The 18,773-nt window shown below is 34.6% G+C and overlaps 1 protein-coding gene across 22 annotated transcripts in view; it reads left to right on the forward strand.

Annotated features, from left to right (window-relative positions):
* Positions 1-18,773, forward strand: part of Pum2 (pumilio RNA binding family member 2) — a 100,419-nt gene that overhangs the window by 77,996 nt on the left and 3,650 nt on the right. For 14 of the 22 annotated variants that reach the window (XM_023710871.1, XM_023710870.1, XM_023710869.1 and 11 more), the window contains 7 exons: positions 9,574-9,841; positions 10,681-10,810; positions 13,137-13,271; positions 14,994-15,131; positions 15,878-16,003; positions 16,207-16,328; positions 16,935-17,127. In XM_023710871.1, coding sequence (XP_023566639.1) covers positions 9,574-9,841; positions 10,681-10,810; positions 13,137-13,271; positions 14,994-15,131; positions 15,878-16,003; positions 16,207-16,328; positions 16,935-17,127 — 1,112 coding nt within the window. The remainder of the gene's footprint in view (positions 1-9,573; positions 9,842-10,680; positions 10,811-13,136; positions 13,272-14,993; positions 15,132-15,877; positions 16,004-16,206; positions 16,329-16,934; positions 17,128-18,773) is intronic. The other 8 variants (XM_004627473.2, XM_023710872.1, XM_023710884.1 and 5 more) reach the window with 1 other exon arrangement.

An 18,773-nucleotide genomic window follows, 5' to 3' on the forward strand; every position in this document is an offset into this window, starting at 1 on the left:
AAGTTTTATTGATAAACAGCAATGAGACATTATTTCCCTTTTTATGTAAATATCTTTTATGTAGTTTTGTTTAAATTAGGGGCCAAACAAGGCCCATACATTGCATTCATTTGAGATGTCATTTAATCTGTAATTGTTTTTCATCTTTTTCTTTCCATTTGTCAAAGAATTTTTGTCCTGTTGAATCTTCCATATTCTTGATTTGCTGACTACTTCTGAATGGTGGTGTTCATCATGTGCTATAATCTCATATTTCCTATAAATGAAATTTGATCTAGAGGCTTGGTCAGATGGTTGATGGATTGTTTGGTTTATTTTGCCAAGGTGTGATTTCCGGTACTTTTCTGTGTTACCACCTGAGAAGATGCATCTGGTTATCTGCATGATGAAATTTTCAGTCTAATCTACCTGATTTTAACAACCTTTTTTGCTTATTGCCTAAGTATTTTCAGCTTTAGAGGTTGAAATTATTGATAGCTTAGTCATTTTCAATTTACCTGAAAATTTTCTATGAAGAATTTTTCCTCACTTGTGAGGTTGTCCTGTTGGTTCATAGAGGAATAAAGATAAGACTTGATTCTTTACCATATTTCCTCACTTTCAGAATAATCAGTTGATGTCCTAGCAATTTCCAAATGTGAGGTGTTTTCCTCATCCTTACATCTTTGGCTACTTGGAGCCACTTTAGGCCTTCCATGTTGAATAACTTTTTAAAGCAGCCCTTAAATTATTGGAGGGTCAGAGGAATAGAAAAGAATGAGCTTTAATAGTTTTGTCTTGAAATGTAAAAAGACTGTAAAATTCTGGGCTTCAGGTTAAGCATTGATTTTTTTTTTTTTTTTTTTTTTTTTGCATTTAAAAAAAAAATTGGGCTGGCCAAATAGTTTAGCAGATTAAAGCACCCACTTACCAAATGAGTGACTATCCCAAACCCCAACAGGAAGAGATCCTGTCCCGTATTTTTGCCTGCTTGCTAAGTGACTCGCTTTCCTATATGGTGCTGGATTGAATCCATTTTACCTGAGCAATAGTGCTTGTAATCTCATTGACCATAGTCTTGTCTCACCTCATGTCCACCTAAGCGAATTCCTGTGTCTTCTCCACCACCTTAGACCCACCTCACCACATGGTTTTACTCTATAAAAGTCCCAGGAAGAGACAGCTTCCTGGGGACAACCTGGGCCTACCCCGTCCCTCTCTCTTGACAGGAGCTTTCTTTTCCCTCAATAAATATATTCTGCTCATGAAAAAAAAAAAAAAGCACCTGCTAATGCAGATGCAGCAGCTAGGTTTGAATCTCTCTGCAGGTCCCGCCCTGGGGCATGTTGAGAAGACAATTGAGACTGGGTGTGGTGACACATGCCTGTAATCCCAGCTCTTGGGAGGCTGACGCAGCCAGTCCAATCTATGTAGTGAGACTTTGTAGACCCTGTCCTAAAATACGCCCCCCAAATTTATGTTAATGAGAGAATAAAATAGCAATGAAACAGTTTCAAAACAGGTTAGTAGGACAGTTATGATAATTAGTACATAGCATGTTTTTATCTTTGTAGTGGTTATTCAGAGGACAAGATTCATACATGATCTTTTCTAAAGAGTATCAGTACAAACCTTTTTTCTCATTGAACTAAGAGAAAGCTGTTTCTCTTCTGAATCATATATATATTTTTCACTACTAAGCATTTAATTTTAAATGAATTATTTTATCATATTATATTTATTGATTATAAAAAGGGATAAATCTACTTGCAGTTCTTTTTTAATCAGTGTCTCTGATAGCAGTTATTTTGAGATATAGGTGATGGACCTTAGATGATTCATCATCTTTTCACTTTATAGTGGTGCAGAAACAGCCTCATACAGCAGTTCTGTTAGTTTTAATACAGTATTCACTGAAATGGAAGAGAGTCAGTACTTTATTGTAAAGGAAACTTTGTGTTAGATTTTATACAGCTATAGGGTGATGTGGGGTTTTTGAGCATATTTAATATAGGTTAGGCTAAACTGCAATAGGTGATGAATTAAATATATTACAGATTTAACAGTATTTTCAGGTTATGTTTATTGGGCTGAAATGCCATCATAAGTTGAGGTGCACTGAATAACATTGATTATTTCCATTATTATCTTACAATATCATCTTACTTTTCTACCTGAAACTCACTAGCTGATTGCTTATTATAGCCTTTTTTCTTTCAATAAACTTTTAGAATGTGTGTAGTTTCTGACTTGACCTAAATTTTTATGCTTAATTAGGTTAATATGGAGCTTCTAAGATATAAAACAGTACTCTATTTTTGTTATTTTTTGGGGGGGGGGCAGAACCGAGAATTGAACTCAGATCCTTGCGTTTGTCAGTCAAGCTCTTATCTTACTGAGCCATCTTGCCAGCCCCATATTTTTGTAATTTAACATAGGCTTTCTTTCCTTATATCGCTTCATTGATTTTTTTAAAAAAGAGCTGGCTGCTTTATTGTTTTTAAAAAAGATGCTGGAAAGTATATAATTGAACTCAGTAAAATTACTTTTTAAAAGGGCAACCATCAATTCTGAAGATTCATTAATACTATGTTTTCATTAAACAGCTGGGATGCATTTTTTTTTAAAGAATTCATGACTTAATCAGAAAATTTTATTTTTGTATTTAGTACGGGGTCTACAGAATCTCACTACAGAGATGAAACTCATAGTGATCCTCCTGTTTTCAGTCACTGAAATGCTGGGATTACAGGTGTGCCCCATTACACCCAGTCTTGGTTGCCATTTTAGCACACCCCACTACAGAGTATATGAAAAGAATAGTGTATTTATTGTTAGGCTGATGCAACTAGATACCCATGAGGAGAAACAGACTTTGACTCCTATTTCACAATACACAAACAAATTTCATTCTAAAAGAAATGGAATTAATATAGGAAGAGTAGAACAGAAGTTTTGAGTTTGGTCTCAGATCACATGCTCATCACCAGGCCAGGTGGTGCATGCCTGTAATCCTAGTACTTAGGATGCTGAGGCAGGAGGACTGCCACAAGTTTGGGGCCAGCCTGGGTTATATAGTGAACTCAAGGCCTGCCTGAATTAAAGTGAGACCCTTCTAAAAGCCATTTAATTTCTGAAAGAACGCTTTTATTTCTGTGTAATAGCTGTCTCAAAATAGTGGGTTTCCTATCTTTAGATTTTGTAGGGTTTTCATAATGTAATACTTTAAGAATTTGTGATTTAGTGGAAAAAGTGAGTTTGAATGTCACTATATAGACTTTTGCATGCTAACAGCTAACTTAGTCACAATTAATGTAGTCTCTTTAACTTCAAAGATCTCAAACTATTTTAATAGCAGTTTTTAAGTCATCAGATATGAATTGTATTTAAAAAGAATTTAAGTACAATACAAATAGCAAGCTTTATTCATCATTATTAAAGTGCTAATTAATGTTCATCTTTTATATGATTTATATCTAGAATTTTTATGGTACAAAATTTATTCAGCCAGTATCAAGTAACTACTGCTAAGACTCCTTGGTTGACTGGAAAGGAAACACCATCCATACACTGTCGTCAAGTTTTTTAAGTGTGCGGTATACGCAGAGAAAGCCAGCAGCTGCAGTGCAGTTATTATAATGATATCGCCACACTGCACTTCATCGTGCTTTATGATTCTGTTCTGTCAAAAGTGACTTCTCCATTAGAAGTACTGTCTTTCCTTTGTGGTTTTTGTAGCAGATTTACTTCTAACTAAAGGGTATTAGAGTTACTTGTAGGGTTTTCCCCCCCATTGGAACTGAGTAGTTTTTGGTTTTTTTAATTTTATTGACATTAGTCTTTTAGATTAACAGTATTAAAATGAATGTTTGCATCAATATGTGTGTGTGTGTGTGTGTGTGTGTGTGTGTGTGTGTGCGTGCGCACATGTGTACTTTAGGGTCTTTATAATTGTTCTTGGTTTGATACATATTTCAGAACACTTTGCCAGTTCAGTCATTTCCCCACTATAGGAACCCTATTAAGAGAGAAAATAAACGTGCCTGTGCTTACCTTGGATCCAAATTAGTGTCCCCAATTGTCTTAATTTATCAAACCAATCCTAATAAAGATTGTTTATATTCTTACTAGTAATCTTGGTTTGAGAGAAGGATTCCAGCTTCTATAACTTTGTTATACCTCCATCAGGAACAGAAACTGTTAAGAAATCAGTAGTGTTTAGAAAGATATGCTGATACAGGTTGATAGTTTATTAACTATCACCACACACAAATGGCAAGTGAAATCTGAAAGCATGAAGTAATATTTTTCTGTATTTTTTCATATGTTCATATTAAGTACCTAGTGGAAGCTCACTCTACTACTTACTATTTTGAATGAGAGTAGAAAAGGTTTATTTCTTTAATGTTTTTATGCTCATCAGTTACAGAGATAGTTATCAAAAGAGAAAGCTAAAGCAGTTTTTTTTTTTAATTTTATTTATTTGTGTGTGTGTGTGTGGCCAGCTCAGCCCAGCAGGGGGCGGGGCTGGCTGGCATGTGGTGCTGGGGGATTGAACCGTGGTCCCTGTGCTTTGCTAAACTTGTTCTGAGTAGGTGCTTTAGACCACTGAGCCATCTCACCAGCCCTTTTTTTTTTTTTTTTTTAATTTTTTATTTGTGTGTGTGTGTGTGGCCAGCTCAGCCCAGTAGGGGGCGGGGCTGGCTGGTAAAGCAGTTTTTGAATGAAAACAAAATTCTGCCTTTGAAGAATAATAGAAATCAGTAGAGTGGGTTACTGTTATTAATTACATAAATCTAGTTTGGAGACTAAACTGTATATTAAAACTTAGGCTGAAATGCTCTTCAGTGAGTGAGGGAACATAACAGTGATCCTCCTCTTTATTTTAGAAAGGATCACAAGCAGTAGAAATAGAAACATTTCTTTCTAAATTATAGAATTTTTGGTCTAGTTTGCATAGTTACCCTATAAAATGATGTGGCAGAGTATACCTTTAATTAGGATCGTGTTTGCTTTTAAAATTACGGCTTTAGCCTTTTACTAGTAAAACTTTGTATGTCTATATAGCAAATACATAATTACTAATACCATTTAAGAAAAAATGGTATTAGTTTATACTCTAGATAGCTTCAGTCATTTTCCATGTTTAAATGTGAAATGTAGAATTCGTGTTCTACATGACACATAGCAAACTTCTGAGTGGATTCATACATTAAGGAATTCAATCTAATTATTAGATATGCTTCCATAAATAAGTTGTTTAGCTTTTCTAAGCCTGTGTCATACAAGTAAAATAAAGATTTGATTTGTTTAAGTGATTTATTAAAATAACATTCTCATTTAGTAGTTTTATAATACAGCAGCATAAAATACTGTTGCCTGCTTAGAGAAACATTAATAAAAAAATTTATACTTCAAGTTCTGTGTATACTCCTCGTGAGTGCATGCCTGCATGTGCATATTACTGGGAGTTGCATCCAGTGCTACATTCCCAATCTTTTTGAGTCAGTCTCTTACTAGGAGACCCAAGTTGGGCTTGTACTTGGGGTACTTCCACACTATCCTTCTAAAGGGGTGGGATTAAGTCTCAGAAAAAATGAAAAATGCAGATTGAGACACTGCCATTCTGAATCCCAGAGGAGTAGAAAATAGTGAAAAGTAAAGATAGATTATTTTTGGTACTGGGGCTTTTTTTAAACACTAAACTGCATCCCTGCCTCTCCCCACTTTTTGAGACAGGGTTTGAATTTGTAATTCTGCAGTCTCAACTTCTCAGAGTTTTGAGATTACAAGGCATCTACTGCTTCCACACTTGGCAGGTTTATGTTTGTGAAGCTGTGCTGTTTTGTTTTATTTTTTCAGTTACTACTTTATTTCTTCTCATGGTTTTCTCACTATTATTAAATATTTTTGATGTATGATATTTAAAGAGTGGATTCTAAAAAGAAAGTAATGAAAAAAATTGTTATTTCTACTAGGAAAATTACAAGATGTTTCTTTCACTGAGTTTTCATAAGCTTGAAAGTTACCAATGTAAAAAGCAAAACACACCAGGCTTGGTGGCACACACCTGTAATCCAAGCACTGGGGAGGCTGAAGGAGGAGGATCAGTATGAATTCGAGACCAGCCTGGGCTACAAAGTGAGCTCAAGGCCAGCCTGAAGTGAATGAGACCCAAAAAAAAACAAAACAAAAAAACAAAGAATTAATGAATCAAAAAGGTGGTTCTTTGAAAGATTGAATAAAATTGGTAAGCCCCTAGCTAACCTTATCAAAAAGAGGAAAGAAAAAACAAAGAGGAATGAAAAAAAAAAAAGAAGAGAGACCCTATCTCAAAAAGCAGGGGGAGTGCACTGTAGTGAAAATTAAGCTCAGAATCTAAGAGTCTTAGCTGAGTAACTGCACATCATTTCACTTTTGGACCCTGATCTTTCCTTTTTTTTTGACCTTTCATTTTAAATCAGAGTGCTGATCTAGCACATAACATACATACTTTCAGATTACCAGGAAGAGTAGTGAGTATAGGAAAATTTAAATTTATTTATTTTTGGCGGTGCCAGGGATTGAACTCAGGCCCTTGTGCTTGCCAGGGAAGCACTTATTCCACTGAGCCATCTCCCCTGCCTTTAAATTTATCATTCTGTCCTCACACTTCCCACAGTTTGTTGATGCCTCTTTTCTTTTTTTCCCTCCCACCCTCCCTCCCTCCTTTGTTTTAGGTATTGAACATTTGCATAGAGCTACATCCCCAACCATTTTTACTTTGAAGCAGGGTCTTGCTGAATTGCCCAGGCTGACTCCAAACTCAGCCTCCTGTCTCACCCTCCCAAGTAGCTGAGATTATAGTTGTACCACCAAGGAAATTGCAGGCATGATAATCCTTACAAATATATCAGTGTATATTCCTAAAAGTAAAGATAGGCTTTCATATATTTATAATGCCAAAGATAGGACATTAATTTTGCTAGAGTACTATCAGTTCATCCACCATTTTTCAAATGTAGCTGTTTCACTGATAACCTTCATAAAAGAACAAGGGTATGTTGGTTAATTGATTTGAAAGCCTGTTATCCACTTGACCAAGATCTTTAGACAATTACATATTACATGTACTTTTCATGATTCTTCAGTCTTTGTAGTAGTTGAGATTTTTATTTGAAGAATATAAATCCACTGTTGAAAGCATATTATAAATTTGGTTTTGAAGCTTATTCAGTTAATTTTTTCAATTTTATAATTGTGCCTATGAATTAGTCTTTAGGCATCAGGAGTTTGTTGGAAGCTGATGGAATAGTCAAAGAATATCTGGACAAAGGAGACATGGTGAATATTGATAGGAATTTAGAAAGTACTAAATAAAATTGGTTAATCATTTCTTGGGAGTGTTTTGAATGTGGTGTTGAGAGTTTAGTGCATTAAGGATAAGAGTAAGCCTAATGATTAAAGGTAAGCAGTGATACAGAGATAACTAGAGTATATATGGGGGGTAGACAATAACTATGGTAGTACTAGGATGTTTGAGAAATAGATTTGAACTAATGGCTTGAAAATGGAAGATTTGACATTAACTCTAGTAGAATGCTATCTAGTTTTACCACATCATTAAGTCTTCTGAAATGAACATTGTAATATGTATAGAAATGACTTAGAATGATGATCTGAATACTCCTACTTCACAGAGGAAGGATGGTAAAGAAAGCCCAGGAACAATGTAAGGAGTTATAAAGCTACAATTAAAGTAGGAATATTTAGAGCCAGACATGATGGCTCATGCCCATAGTCCCAGCACTTGGGGGGCTACACAGTAAGTTCAAAATCATCCTCAATGACATAACAAGACCCACTCTCCAGCCAGGGATATAGTTCAGTGGCACAAGTGCTTGCTTGGCAAGTGTGAGGTCCTGAATTTGAATTCCCAGTACCAAAAAAAAAAAAAGAAAAAGAAAAAGAAAGAAAGAAATAAGACTCAAGTCTTGCGCCCTTTCCCCCCGATAAAAATATTTGGGAAAGTTATGCTAATTGCCTTTTTAAAGAAACAAATGGGCTGGAATTTAGACAATTTAAACATTGTTATGAAATGTTCATATGAAGCTGTATAAACTAGTAATGGGTGCTGGAAGGATGACAGTGATAAAAGTTGAGACAGTATTGAAACCCTGAACTCTTGTCATATTTTGAATATTTAATTGAAATAGTTACATTGAACTGAAACATGAGAATTTGTGTTAGTGATTTTAGTGTATAAGATGAATGTTAAATGATATACGTTTAAAATAAGGTACTCTTGGAATGAAACAACGGGTAAATGTTTATGTTGTTGTCCAGTTGTCATTCCATAAATGTTTATCCACTGCCTCTCCGGTATGGTAGGCATTAGGTATCAATGAAGTAGGTGAATGTAATTTGATAGCTCTTAATTTGGAGAAAGGTCTATGGATTCAAATAAACACAGTATTCTGTAGAATGGAAAGGTGGATGGAGAAAAAGATGAAGGTGGGGAATAGGGACAGTGCTAAAGAAGAGTGCTCTAGCCTGAATCCCACTAGGTTTAAAACTCTTTTTAACTGCTCCTTGTCTTTGTGATGCCTCTTGGCCTTCAACCTCCCTGGATGGCTTTGCACTGACAGTGTGTCCTTTGGGTCATCTCTGCTGTGCCTGGACTGACTGCATAGCAGTGGTCTGTGTGGAGTTGGTATATATGAGAAAGCTGATAGTGTATTTTGTTTTTCTGAACTAATCTGTATTTTACAATGTTCTTTACATTTTTCTTTTTTAAAAGGACACTGTCAAGTACTTTTAAAATGTTATAACAAAAATAATTTCCTGCTGTATTTTTGTTTCTTTTGACTGCCCTTTAATTTCCTTTTGTAAAATGATAGGTAGTTCTTGTTCATTTATATTAAATGGTTAAGGTGCTTGGCATAATTCCTGTTTATATCTACTATTATCTACCAAAAAATAGCATTTTGTGGAGAGTATTTTTAATAAAAATATTTAAATTATCTGTTGTGTAATACTGTGGGGCTTTTTCGTCTTAAAAGCTTCAAAAGTTATTTAATGAGTTAATTAAATAATTTGTCTTTAGAAGTATAGACTATTTTTAATAAATTTCCCCCAAAAGTACAGGTTTAATGATCGATGTTATTCCATTAACACTAAATGAATTTCAGTCAACAAAAGTTTCAGTGGCTTAAAGTCACTTGTTATGTGACTGAAAGTCTTTTGTTAAAAAAGCTTTTCAGATCCTTTTGGCGGAGCCGGGGATTGAACTCAGGCCCTTATGCTTGCCAGGCAAGCTCTTATTCTACTGAGCCATCGCCCCAGCCCTTCAGATCCTGATATTGCAGTGAATGCATATGACATTAGCTCTTAGAGTTAAAGCTGCTCAGATCAACTACAGGTTTATTTTATGATGTTTCTAATTTTTTTCATATATCTATTAGGTATATATATGAGATTTTTCCCTTCTCAAGTTTAATTTCCTGTCATTAGGAATTGGGGGGGTATGTCATTGACTAAACTTATAATTCAGGTAACTTTTATTTGAGAAGCAACTTTGCCAGAACATTGCTGACCACTGCTGCTTTATTGTAGGAGGACTGACAAATGGTAGTGGTCGATATATCTCTGCAGCACCAGGAGCAGAAGCAAAATACCGAAGTGCTTCAGGCACTTCCAGTCTGTTTAGCTCCAGCAGCCAGCTCTTTCCTCCTTCTCGGCTTCGATACAATAGGTCCGATATTATGCCTTCTGGCCGCAGTAGGTTATTGGAAGATTTCAGAAACAACCGCTTCCCAAATCTTCAGCTTAGAGACTTGATTGGACACATAGTCGAATTTTCCCAAGACCAGCATGGCTCTAGGTAGGTGACTGTGACTGGTAACTTCCGCTGCATGTCTTCTTCGAAACTTGCTAGGGAATAAAAGTCTCCATTTTTTTTTTGTCTAGACACAGCTAATTGGCATAAGTGCAGGAAGCTTTTAAAAAGTATGAATTAGATACTTTTTTATATTGGGAGACATTATAAAAGTATAGGTTAAACTTTTGTTGCTCTTCATAGTTTAGTGTTAAGTGTGACTTGGTTTAAGTTGAAATATTACATACTTGTTATTTGATACATTGTTATTAAACATGTTTGATAGAATGCTTGACATTTGTGTGAATTAGCATTTTCAAGATAGACTTTAAAAAAGAAAATAATTCTACATATTACAGTTTTCTCCTTTGTAAAGTTTTTAGATTATTTAGACTATGTAGTTGTGTACACATTTTATCTCCCTATAGCTTAAAGTTCTTAGTAGTTGCAAATGAACTTTGTATCAGCTGTAGTAGCTAGTTTAGCAATTTCTTTTTGAGGAACTTTATTTCTAAGGGTTTCTTTTATTGTATTGTAAAAATAGATATTTAGTAGTCTGTGTCTTTTGAAAAAGAATAACCAACAACATCTAGTTGCTTATTCATTAATTAGAACTAACCCAAGAAAGATAAAGTATCTTTATGTACAGATTTTTTGTTAACTGAACTATTTTATAAAGCAAGCTTCATAACTATTGCCATAGTGTAAATCAGCTGTCCACAGTGTTTATAAGTTGTGTTTATATTCTGATATGTACATATAGGAGAGAGAATGATACGAAGTAAATACAGATTTAATAGCGCTTCAGCAAATTGTTATGACATTTAAACTTTTATCCCTCATAGATTCATACAACAGAAACTAGAGAGAGCTACTCCAGCTGAGCGACAGATGGTATTTAATGAAATTCTACAGGCAGCCTATCAACTAATGACAGATGTATTTGGCAACTACGTCATACAGAAATTTTTTGAGGTAAGCACACATATGTATTTGAGTATTTATCTTGTTACATACTTAATGCTGAGAAAAGCTCTAGAAGTTGGGTTACTTATTTTCATATAAAATATAAAAGACTGCGAGAAAATATTTGTACACCATGTATGTAATAAAGATTGTATATCTAGAAAATATAGAGAAGTCCTGAGACTATAGACAACCCAGTTTAAAAATGGGTAAATGATTTAAATTGCCATTTATTTGTAGAAGATAATTTAAGTGACTGATAAACCATGAAAAGATACCGAACATTCTGTATATACTGAGCAAATGCAAATCAGAACTACAATAATTCTGTGTTATTCCTAATAAGGATGACTATGGTTTTTTTAAAAAAGTAAAATAATGAGTATGGAGAAATGAGAATTTTCATGTATTGCTGATGGGTATATAAAATGTAGTTGCTGTGATAACAGTTTGGTTGTTTCTTTAAAAATTAAAGAACTATCAACCTAGCAACAATTCCACTAAGTTTATTCAAAGCATTTACTGAAAATGTAATACCCAAAAGAATTAAAAAATAGGGACTGGGACACCAGTTTTCTTTGTACCGTTCTTTAACCAAAAGTTAGAAAATAACCCAGGTGTCCATCAGCAGATCAGTGGATAAACTACATATGTCATGTGTATAAAAACAATATTCATCATAAAACTTTAGGAATGAGATTCTGGCATATACTACAAAATGGATATACCTTGAAAAACAACATAAAGCTAAGTGAACTAAACCAGCCACAAGAGTACAAACATAGTGTTTCACTTAAATGTCTACAACAGCACATTCATAGAAACAAGATGGATAAGGTTTATTGAGCTGAGAGAGATTAAGGAAATATGGGAAGTTGTTGAGTGGGTATAGCATTTGTTTGAAGCCGTGCAAGAGATTTGGAACAATTGTTAATACAGCTGAATTATACACTTAAAAATGGCATATTTTGTTGTTCATATATGTATGTTTTATCACAGCCTTAAATTTACATATACGAATGTACTTTTAAAAGCTTGGTACTGACCCTAATTAATATCTAAAAATATAAAGCATTAGGAGTAAGACTTAGGTAAATCAGTTAATACTCTTGTCTTTGTAAGTATGTTTCCTTTAGTAATTCAGCCACTTTTAGTTCATACCTACACTTCTGTGTAGTGGCTTGATTTAACAAGTCTCTTTTTCTCAGTTATTTCAGAATACAGATAGAGAATTATCGGGATAAGAGTTTTAATGGTCTGAATGTATGGCTCAGTGTTCATGTATTTAAAGGTGATTATTTTTTTTTTTTTACAGGAATGAAGATAGTAAAAGAATGTTTAGGGGCCTGCCAGTTAGTTCAGTTGTTTAAGCACCTGCTTATGCAAACGTAGTCAGGCACAGAATACCGCAGTTCAATCCCCAGCTCCACCTGTCTTAACCAGACCCGCCCATAAGGCAGCCTGAGACAATCAAAAAAAAAGAAGAATTTTTAAAAGGTGGTTAATGTAATAAGGAAATTTTAGGTAATATGATTTAATCCCCCAAAATTAAATAATTGTCATTAAAAGCTTTTTTTTTTTTTTTTTTTTTTTTTTTTTTTTTTTTTTTTTTTTTTTGTGGAACCGGGGATTGAACTAAGGCCCTTGTACTTGCCAGGCAAGTACTTATTCTACTGAGCTAACTCCCCGGCCCCCTATAAGCATCTCTGAATCTCTTAATTAGCTTCTACTTTTATGCTTTCTATAATTGTCAAGCATAATATTTGAAAAACAATACATTTATGAAACTGTCAAGAGTGTCTTTCAAGGGTCCTGAGTTCAATCCCCGGTACTGCCAAAAAAAAAGTGTCTTTCAAGTTTAACAGAATAATTACTACTTTTTTTTTTTCTCCAAAATTTTATTGATAAACAGTAATGAGACAGTTTTAGATCAAATCGGAAGTACAGTTTCAACAAATAACACACTACATATGTTCTTCTTAGTGGTTAATTGCTGTACAAGATGCGGACTTGAGATCCTATTTACAAACACCATTAGAACAAATCATTCTATTCATTAAGAGAATGCAACTATATATCTATCCTAACTACTTTGAATACACAGATACAAAATGGACATTCATCTGTATACCCTATTTTTTCTAAGTTCCGTTATTGAATATTATAGGTGTGTAAACTCAGCAAAATATTCCAAAAGAGTCCAGTAGACTATAATAGCATTGGGTCTTCTGTTTAACTGGCAATGTCAGAAATTATTGACCTGAGTCCCCCACAGCTCAACATAACAGCATGGCTTTACTAATAATTGTTACTTTTTATATTTCTTTCCTTTCAGTTTGGAAGCTTGGATCAAAAATTAGCCCTGGCTACTCGTATTCGTGGTCATGTTCTGCCTTTAGCCTTGCAGATGTATGGCTGTCGGGTTATTCAGAAAGCATTAGAGTCTATTTCTTCTGACCAGCAGGTAATTGTAAGTTAAGAAAAAATTTTGTTATTTTATCTTAAAAGTTACAGAGTTGTCTTTTGATCTGTCCTTTAGTTCCCTTTTATATCTTTCCATCTCTCACTGAAGGTATTTCTGAGTGCCCACTTTATGGTAGGCAGGGTGCAGGGTGGTGCATGCTTCTGTCATTCTCTTACTTGATTTTCTAAAGTGTCAGAATGGATTTTACTATTTCTCTTGATCATTTTCTTAAAAGTTTAACTGTAAAGAAAAGTAATCTAGTCCTTTTAATAAGATTCATAATTCTTTGAGAGAGAAGATAGAACACATCAATTGGGAATTACATTGTATTCTTAGATAGAAAAGTCTTAAATGTCTTAGTTCATAATTAGTGCAATTCCAGTCATGTACTCATGGGACTCTTCGTAATTTAAAAAATATTAGCATGAAATATAATTATAGCATATTCTTAATTCATGTGAGCTATAACAATGAAAAACATAGTAAGAAATTTTTCATAAAAGGCATTGGAAATAAATTTAGATGTGTTGTTTTTGACCCTCATAGTAAAATTCCAGAACTAAGAATGGTAGTGTATAGTTTAGTACATGCAGTGTGTATGTATGCATGGATATGCATTAATGACATCTTTAAATATCTACAATCAAGCTGTGATTTCTGTGGGGAAACTGAGTTCTAGACTAATTGAAGATATATCTCAAAGGAGAATACCAGCACGTTTGATATAAAAGCTTAGAACTTTTCTCCCACAAGACTCAAACTGATGAAGATATTTTACATAATCTGGTTTGTTACATTTGTAAATGTAATGCATTGGAAGACAGTCTTATGTGACAAGTTAATGAATAATGGTATTATATTCTTTGGATTCTTCAGTTCGTTGTATTTTGTAATTGAGTCCACTTTAAACCTAAGCATCTGTTTTATGCTGTCCGAACAGGACATCCTCTTCCACAGTTATGTAGGAAGGTAGGTGAGAGTTCTTTGAAAGAATTTTGGTTTTGTTAATTTCTCTTTTGTTTTGTTGTTGCATGAGAGGCATTTTGAATGTGGCTATGTTTAGTCACTAAGTACCCTCCATTCCTCCACAGTATTGTTCTGTTGCCCAAGTAAGGCACTAAGCACATAGGTTATTGTATCAGTGATAGAGAAAAATTGGCTAGGTGTGATGACATATGCCTATAATCCCAGCAGTGTGGAGGTTGAGGCAGGAGGATTATGACAAGTTCAAGGCCACCTTGGACTATATACCAAGACTGTGTTTCACAACAGTAAAACAGGAAAAACCACACACACAAGAATGATAAATAGGGACCGGGGAGATGGATTAGTGGAATAAGCACTTCCTTGGCAAGTACAAGGGCCTGAGTTCAATCCCCGGTTCTGCAAAAAAAAAAAAAAAAGAATGATACAGACTGTGAAATAAAAGTATAATTGAGATTTCAGCTGAGAATTAGTGAGATGTTTGGTGATGGTAGTTTAAGTATGACCAATTCAACATTGTGAGGTTTTATTTCAACGTGTATGAACAACAGCATAATGAAGTATGCTTTAGTAATTCTTACTTCAGTGGTTTCTACTAACTATATACTTCAGAGAAAAGTTTTCAAATGTTTCACTTATTTTTTAAAAAATTACAAAATATTAGCATCCTTTTGTTCACATCTTAAGTCTTTTAAATTCTATTTTGTTATTTCATAAGGAGGTTAATTGGCATTTTCTTTCCAGAGTGAAATGGTAAAGGAGCTTGATGGTCATGTTCTCAAATGTGTAAAAGATCAGAATGGAAACCATGTTGTGCAGAAATGTATTGAATGTGTTCAGCCACAGTCGCTACAGTTCATCATTGATGCTTTCAAAGGACAAGTAAGATTTACTTCTGGCCTCTTGATTTCTCAGCAGGGTGTTAACTTTAGAATTTAATGATACACATTTTTTTTAGTCACAAGGTAAAACCAGCATCTACATATTTTTAATGCCTAGCATCTGACATAAAAATAGGAGACAAGAGTAGTCATTAGATAGCTTTATTCTTTTTTAAACTGAAAAACAGAAATAGGAATTCAGTCATTATTTTAAGAAAATAATCACTTCCATATTTCCTGAGGGAGGGAAAGGAAGAAGGCTTAAAACTATATTAAAAAGAAAGAAAATATATTCCAGTTAGCTAATTTGTAATAACTAACGTTTCTTAATTAAAGTGCTATACTACCCTTTACACCCATTCATTTCCTTATTATATATCCTTAAATTTTATGATTAGGTTCCTTTAGATCAAAATATGTATAGCTCTTATGCTGAAAATGGCATTTTACCCCATACCTACTTCGCAGTCTTTGCTAACATGGTACTAGTGGTATTCATGTGAACCCACCATCCTTCTATCTTAAACTAACTCAGCCTGTCATCACAGACCTATTAGCTATGCCAACCTTGGTGACACAGGCCTGTAATCCCAGAACTCATAAGGTGGAAAAAGGAGGATCACTATTAATTCAAGGCCAGTCTGAACTGCATAGTGATATCCTGTCTCAAAAAAAAAAAAAGATGACCTTAAGAAACAGTTCAGAAATAGCATAAAATGTAAGTTTAATTTTTCTGTTTGTTTCAAGGTATTTGTGCTTTCAACTCATCCTTACGGTTGCAGAGTAATTCAGCGTATCCTAGAGCATTGCACTGCAGAACAGACTTTGCCTATCTTAGAAGAACTTCACCAACATACTGAGCAGTTGGTACAGGTATGAGTCCTCTTATCATTTGAAGTGTTTATGCGGTTTTGGGTTGCTTCAGTTTTTAATAGAAATAAAACTTAATATCTAGCTGACAGAAAAGTTTATACTCAAAAAATAAAACTGCTGGGTCTTTAGACAAATGTTTAATACCTTTTTAAAGCATAATCAATATTCTTTAGGAATGACTGATGGAAAATATCTATCCATAGGATCAATATGGCAATTATGTTATTCAGCATGTACTGGAACATGGTCGACCTGAAGACAAGAGCAAAATTGTTTCTGAAATCAGAGGAAAGGTCTTAGCCCTGAGTCAACACAAATTTGCCAGGTATTGCACTATCTTCTGATTCTGGTAGTCAGTTCTGAACTTCTGTGTGAGCAGAAAAAAACGTAATGTATAGTACTGAAGTTTAATCTTTCTGGTGACATTAAAAGCACATGTAGCTGGCTTGGTAGTGCACACCTTTGGTTCTAGCTACTCAGGAAGCTGAAGTGTGGAAACCATGGGATGGCTTGGTCCAGTGAGTTAAGACAGCAAGACGCAATCTCTCCCACACATACACACACTACGAGAGAGAGAGAGAGAGAGAGAGAGAGAGAGAGAGAGAGAGAGAGAATACAGTCAGTATCAATTAGTTTTGTCCACATTCATTGCATTTTTCATGTGCTTAGAATTAATACTGGATCCCAAAGCAGTTAAGAAATGCAAACGAATTTTGTACCCATTTTCCTTTTTTTGAATTAGAATTTTGATAGACTGATAGTCAAAATATGGTTGTCCTGTATACCAGTTCTTGTTTTAAGAGAAATTGTAAACCAAGGCACTCCCATTTTAACTCCAATTTTCTAATAAATTGGAGTAAGTTCTTTGAAAAATAAATTTTGTTAGAAAGAAATAACAAAGATTTTGTGTATGTACTTTAATTTTTTTTAGCAATGTAGTAGAAAAGTGTGTTACTCATGCCTCCCGTGCTGAGAGAGCGTTACTGATTGATGAAGTTTGCTGCCAGAATGATGGTCCTCACAGTGCCTTATACACCATGATGAAGGATCAGTACGCCAATTATGTGGTTCAGAAGATGATTGATATGGCTGAGCCTGCTCAAAGAAAGATAATCATGCATAAGGTAATGACAGTGCCACCACTCAAATACCAGAATATGAACTTTTTTTCTGTCCATTTTAAGGTATTTGTGCTTTCAGCCCATCTGCATATAATTTTTGCCATATGTTTAACTTCATTTGATACTAATTTCCTAATGTGTTGTAACTGGAGGAAAAAAATCCTATGGGTAACACTTAACCATATTACTTTTTTTAAAAATTTTTGTTAATCTGAGAAAATCACATTGATATCTCTTTACCTGTGTTCCATAGGTATTTTGGATTTGTTATAGCTTATGAAAGGAACATTGATTTTTAAATTCAGATTTTCCCACTAAACTTTTCTGTCTTCCCCTCCCTCCCTCTCTTCCTCCCTTCCTTCTCCTCTCCCTCCCCCCCCCAGCTCTCATTGTGGTCCTCCTGTTGTTAGCCTCCCCAGTGCTGGATTACAGGCATACGCCATCACGCCCGAGGCTATGCCAGAGCCACATGTGCCAGGGATCAAACCCCAGTTTCTGTACTAGCCTAAGCAGGCACTTAGTCCTCTGAGCTATCTCATTGGCCCTTCTAACATGTTTTTCTGGTGAAAATTTTGTACTGATTTTTTTTTTTTTTAATATGAAATGGCACCTAATATTTTCCATCAGTCTGTTTTTCTCCTAGAGTATCATGATTCTTTTAAGAAATTATTATCTTAGGAGAATTTAGGGTTAAGGCTGAGCCAGGTATGGTGGTGCATGCCTGTAATTCCAGCACTTGGGAGGCTGAGGCAGGAAGATTGCTGTGAGTTCAAGACCAGACTGAACTGGATAGCAGACCCTGTCTCAAAAAAGAAGGCTGAAAGAAATAATACTCACTTTGTATCTTTTCTAAATTTATTCGTAAAGGTGCAAAGTATATGATCTCTTTGATTTCTCATATGGAGAAAACCTCTTACAAATTCTTCCTGCCCTAAGTGTTTGGCAGCAGTCAGTAGGTAGCTGGCTTATATTAATTAATAGCTCTTACTGCAGCATGGTTTTTTAAAATTAACCCTTGATCTTGGTATGTTAATTTTCTATTTTTTAACTCAATGTTTGTTATTATATGTAAAATTTTGTCTTAGTTTTGATAGCTATATTAGTTATTGAACCAGTGTCATGTTCATCACATTTAAGTTGCTGTTTTATTATTTTAGATAGTTCTAAAGTGTTTGCCTGTTTTGATAATGGACTCCTAAATGTGGAGTTTCTTGGTCAAAGTTTATAAACGTGACCTTTACTCAGTACTGCCAAATTGCTCTCAAGGTATCTTCTACGAATGTGTACATCTATCCAGTATGTGAGAACAGTGAGAGTACCATAAAGTGACATATTTTACCATAGCTGTATAAGTGATGCCAGCTATCTGTCTTTATCAGAACCTTGCCAGTTTGGAAGGAACCATAAAAATAGGCTTTTTGAAGAATCCTTTGTTTGTTTGTTTGTTTGTTTGTTTTCTTTTTGTGGTACCGGGGATTGAACTCAGGACCCTGCACTTGTCAGGCAAGTGCCTACTCTACTGAGCTATCTCCCCAGGTCCCAAGAATCCTATTCTTGTGGTTCTTTTGTTATTTTTAGAGTTTTTCTGTTTGCTGTAGTGGTTTATTTATTCATTGACCAATTTTGAGCATAAAATTTTGGTGAGGTTA

The sequence above is a fragment of the Octodon degus genome, unplaced genomic scaffold, assembly GCF_000260255.1.
Source record: "Octodon degus isolate 3935 unplaced genomic scaffold, OctDeg1.0 scaffold00019, whole genome shotgun sequence".
In the NCBI taxonomy this organism is placed as follows: domain Eukaryota; kingdom Metazoa; phylum Chordata; class Mammalia; order Rodentia; family Octodontidae; genus Octodon; species Octodon degus.